This window comes from Trichechus manatus, unplaced genomic scaffold (assembly GCF_000243295.1).
Source record: "Trichechus manatus latirostris isolate Lorelei unplaced genomic scaffold, TriManLat1.0 scaffold00184, whole genome shotgun sequence".
Taxonomy (NCBI): Eukaryota; Metazoa; Chordata; class Mammalia; order Sirenia; family Trichechidae; genus Trichechus; species Trichechus manatus.
The window spans coordinates 1312397-1317830 of NW_004444120.1; the positions used below are offsets into that span (position 1 = coordinate 1312397).

The 5434-nt window shown below is 41.2% G+C and overlaps 1 protein-coding gene across 1 annotated transcript in view; it reads right to left on the reverse strand.

The window, feature by feature from the left end:
• Positions 1–5434, reverse strand: part of DUSP16 (dual specificity phosphatase 16) — a 94719-nt gene that overhangs the window by 46444 nt on the left and 42841 nt on the right. Inside the window, exon 2 of the mRNA XM_004387322.2 lies at positions 386–978. Coding sequence (XP_004387379.1) covers positions 386–613 — 228 coding nt within the window. The 5' untranslated portion in view covers positions 614–978. The remainder of the gene's footprint in view (positions 1–385; positions 979–5434) is intronic.

Consider the following 5434-nt stretch of genomic DNA (forward strand, 5'->3'; position numbering starts at 1 on the left):
CTTAAGTCTTGACCAATGGTTCCTTACCTTCCCACACACAAAAAGCACCTCTAATATAATTAGCTCCTACTGGCTTTCTAATGCACTTGAAAAGAATTACGTTCCTTTCAGCAAATTTATAGATACTATAACGTTTTAACTAAACAATTTTAGCAAGCCTTTAAAGGAAAACATAGGTCTTATCCAAATTAAACCTTTTGTATAGTTTAGAAATATTCTTAAATGTGAAAATATAGTTAGTAAATTATTCTGAGGTACTATAAGGTACCAAAATTCAAATAGCAACTGAAACTTCCTCAAATTACTTTCCCCATCAAAAATGAAGTTTCATTTAAAATTATCTCCCATTCAGTGTGTCCATTTATTTTAAAAAGAAAGCATTTACCTTATATTTTGCCGAATGCTGGATGAGTTCTGTAATTAACACTTTGTCCTGTTGCAACCTTCGCTTCATAAGCTTGGAGCAGTTGATATTAATGGCTTCCAAAATGTGGGATGTATTGTATTCCACAAAAGGCCGGCTATCAATTAGCAGCACTTTTTCCGTTCCACTTTCCAGCAGAGCCACCAACCTCTCAGTAACAATTTCAGTTCCAGTCATCTCATGGGCCATGACAACACTAAGTCCTCTTTTCCCACCTCCTTCTTTAATTTGCCACGATGATGTAATGGTGGTGTGCTCAAAGCCTCAGCCACTCCATTGTACTAAAAATGGATGAGGTCAGGCTGATAGTGACTGGCAAAAGGAGAGTTAAACCCATTTTCAGCAAGAGCCCTCCAAGTGAATGTCTCTTTCTCTTTCCTGTTGATGTGCTCTTGCAAAGGACTCCTTCCACAAAGCAGCCCCTCACATTTGATTCATAAAGAGATGACTGAAATAACCATTCCACAACAAAAGATGCTTTGGGGCTGCCACTGCATTACATCATTCTTTACCTTTGCTCTCTCACTCCAACAGCTTCACGCTGGACTGAAAGCCTACACACAAAACAGGGGGTCAAAAAAGAAGAAAAAGCATCAGATTAGAGGGCGTGTATAATTCATAATATTTACTCCATTAATCTAATTCCCTACTTCACGCATGCTTTCATTTGAACAAACAAAATGGACAAATAGGTATGACTTCAGAAAAATGTGCTAGCGATAGTTCAATTTTACCTCAAAATGTAAAAACTCAAAGATGACAAAACAAGGCATATTCATGAATTAAAATCATCCGGGCCCAGCACTAAAGGATTTGCAGAATAAAATTTAAAAGGGCTGTCAAAAGCTGCTTGAAGTATTATTATTCCAAGTGCTTTTCCTCCATCTTATTTGCTTATTTCTTGGAAACAGCATATATAACAGCCTAGGACCAGATAAACAGTCTGTATTAAAAGGACAAAAATCTTTTCTGATGGCTTGAGAATCGCTGTGACCAGCCAAGTATGCTCACACACACGGACCAGGGCACAAACAGCAGCCCCTTTAAACTGCCCTCAAGGAAGAGGGAAGAGGCAGGAAAACAGGGATTCTATATATTTCAGCTTCCTTTTAAGGAAGAAGGCGCTCTGGTGGCACAGTCGTTAAAGTGCTTGACTGCCAACCAAAGGGCAGGAGTTGGAACCCACCAGCTACTCCACAGGAGAAAGATATGGCAGTCTGCTTTCGTAAAGATTTACTGCCTCGGAAACCCTACGGGGTTGCTATGAGTCGGAATCGACTTAATGGCAGTGTGTTTTTTAAGTTAAGGAAGAAGGGGGGCAGAAATGACTGAGAGCCGATGGCTGCGGACTTCTGCTGTGGCCAGTGTCCAGCAAAACGGTCTCACAGCTACGATCCTTGCTCACCTCTCACTTTCTCGTACCTCAGTCTCACAGCTACGATCCTTGCTCACCCCTCACTTTCTCGTACCTCAGTCTCACAGCTACGATCCTTGCTCACCCCTCACTTTCTCATACCTCGGTCTCACAGCTACGATCCTTGCTCACCCCTCACTGTCTCGTACCTCAGTCTCACAGCTACGATCCTTGCTCACTCCTCACTGTCTCGTACCTCAGTCTCACAGCTACGGTCCTTGCTCACCCCTCACTTTCTCATACCTCAGTCTCACAGCTATGATCCTTGGTCACCCCTCACTTTCTTGTGCCTCATTCTCAACAGAACCACCCCCAGTCTTAGAAATCTCACCTTAACCTGGGACTCCAGGTCGGCAAGCCAGACATTTTTAAAAAAAAAAAAAAAAAAGGTTGCCCTTGAGTTGACTCCAACTCATAATGAACCCCTGTATGTATCTCAGAGTAGAACTGAACTCCATAGGGTTTTCAATGGCTCATTTTTTGCAAGTAGATTGCCAGGACTTTCTTTCGAGGCACCTCTGAGTAGGCTCAAAGCTCCAACCTTTTGGTTAGCAGATGAGCACATTAACTGTTTGCACCACCCACGAACCCAGACATACAGCAACCTTAATACTGGACCCAGTGCTCCACTGTTCTTGCCAAACTCTTGTGATGACCATTTCCTAATTAATTAACCCTAGCTGGAGGTTTGTGCCCACAGTCTGGATTTCACCCCGATCTTCAATAGTCTCAGATTCCTATCACCCTGACCCATCTCTGCCCAGATGAAATCCTCTACTACACAGAACTCCATGTCCACTATCAGCATTCAACTTCAAGAAGGTAAGCTATTGGATGGACAAGGTTTTACATTATATTTCTTACCTCCTCAGGGATTTACACAGAAGATACTCACTTTACACTACTTCAGTAAGTAAAATCCTCCTGTCCCAAAAATGACTTAAGATTCTAAAATTCGATTAACTGATTTTAGATCAGGATGGCAGAGCTCTCAAAAATCACTGGGTCCAGCTTCCTAATTTTATGCTTATAAATGAGAAACTGAAGCATGGAGAAGAGAGAACAAGATATAAAGAGAAGTGCCTTGACATTTACTTGTTATATAACTTTTGACAAATCATATAACCTGAACCACCGTTTCCTCGTCTGTAAAACATGGACATAATATTGACCTTGTCTCCTCATAAAGTTTGTTCTGAGGACAAAATTATTTAAGTTATCTAAAGCGTATTACGAAAAAAAGTTACTACATCACGTAAAGAAAGGAGGAAAAATTCTCTAAAGATGCCAATGGAGAAAAGAGCTGGTTTGCATCTGGAATCTACATCACCCAGCAGATAAGTACAGAAGCAATCCCATCCTTCTAGAGTCCAGCTGGAGCCCGGGTGGCACAGTGGTTAAGAGCTTGGCTGCTAACCAAAAGGTTGGCAGTTCAAATCCACCAGCTGCTCCTTGGAAACCCTTTGGGGCAGTTCTACTCTGTCCTATAGGGTTGCTATGAGTCAGAATCAACTTGATAGCAACACATTTGGTTTGGGTTTATAGGCCAGCTGCTAACTGAAAAGTTGGAGACTTCAGTCCACCAAAAGGCATCTCAGAAGAAAGGCCTGATGATCTGCTTCCAAAAATCAGTCACTGAAAACCCTATGAAGCACAGTTCTATTCAGACACACATGGAGGTCACTATGACTCGGAATCGGCTTGATGGCAACTGGTTAACAGTCCACCTGCAACCAAGCTGTGCCCCTTCTCACAGAGCCGGGCACACTTTAGAGCTAGAAAGCACCCAAGAAATCCTCTCATCCACCTCTCACATTTTACAAATCAGAAAATGGCTCCATTTAATACATTATTTATCCACTTCTTGTCTTCCAAGAAACTGAAAGCGCTTCATTACATCAATGTCTCTAACTGCTTTGGCAATGAGGTACAAAATCGTCTGTATTTTCAGCTGAAGAAACTGGAGCAGAAAGTTTGTTCTCAACGATCAACCGATCAACTTTGCAAAGCACCTATCAAGGAAACAGCACTAAGCCCTGAGTGCTCAGTGACACCGTTTACAGCAGTGTAAGGTCCTGAACTCAGATGATCTGACTCCCAAACCATGTCTCCCACTACTGTGTTACGGAGTTTTCCCCAAGTACCTGTTCCCATAATGGAACTGGACTGGGAAAGAATGATGGGACTTGTCCGTGAGGGTGCCCGGGTGGCACAGAAAGGGGAAATTCAAGAACAAGAGTGAGCTGATTCCAACAAGGGCACTGAGTATCTGAGTCTGATTGGCTCGTCTCAGTGATAAAATCGGGATAGGACAAAGCAGTTATCTGGGTTAGCAGATCAAGGGACAAAAGGAGGGAGAAGACAGCAAACGTGCAAAAGTTGAATTATAAAGTTCTCATCTTTGCTTCTCTTCAGTCAAATCTCAGAAGCCCAAATCACTGAAACCAAAGATAGACTATGGTAAACAGTTCTACAGGGCAGAAGACGGTCATTCTTACCAGGAGAGCAGACAGGCAGAATTCTAGATACAAAAAAAGCCTTTCCCTGACCCAAAAAAGGTCTGGTCAAAGTGATTCTCATATGAAGATGTAATGGAAGCAAAGAGGTGGAAGTGAAATGAGGTTAGCCTTTTTCAGTGTTGTACCCAGGCCAGCTGGAGCCCTTCTGTTACATACCTTTATGCCCAGGGTCTGGTCTTCTGTAGTCCCAAACAGCTTATGTGACAGGCAGGGCCCAGACAAGGGGGCATGGAGGGTGGGGTAACAATGACCTTAACCCTCATTATTTACAGCTGGAGATTTCTGTAAAGCCCCATCCTGGGCTACAATTCTAATTTTAAAATTTTCTCTGCATTCACTGTTTATTTGTCTTTCAGAAGAATGTCAATATCCTGAGACGAAGGACACATCTGTAACAGTTTGTTTTCAAAATATTTGCGTCGAGTAGCATTTAAAAGATGATAAGAATATCTCATTGTTGGCAAAACCAGAGCTGACCTTACCAAAAATTTCTACAAAAGGTCAAAAACTCTTAGATTGAACTGAGAAAATAATATAGCAAGGCCCAGGGCAGGCTAACTTTGCTATTTATGCATTTACTTAAGCAATTTTTAAAGTTTTAATTACTTTCTTTAATTTGTAATAGGTAATATATTCACATGGTTCAAAAAAATTAAAAGATGAGAAGGTAATGAACAGGGAGACAGGGAAGCTAGATTAATGGAAATGGAACAACTAGAATGGAAATAATGAAAATGTTGACACGTTGTGAAAAATGTAACCAATGTTACTGAACAAAACGTACAGAAATTGTTAAACGAGAAACTTGCTGTGTAAACTTACACCAAAAGCACAATATCATTTAAAAAATTAAAAGTAAAAAATGTATACACACTATGAATATGTAGTTTATTGTATGTCAATTATACCTCCATAACTGAGCTCTCAATCACTGTGCCACATGAGTGCCTGTCTACCTCCATAAAGCTGCTAAAAATTGCCACGATAGGATATCTCCATCAATTGGCATAACAAAGTTTATTAAGAAAATGTTCTGCATCCCACTTTGGTGAGTGGCGTCTGGGGTCTTAAAAGCTA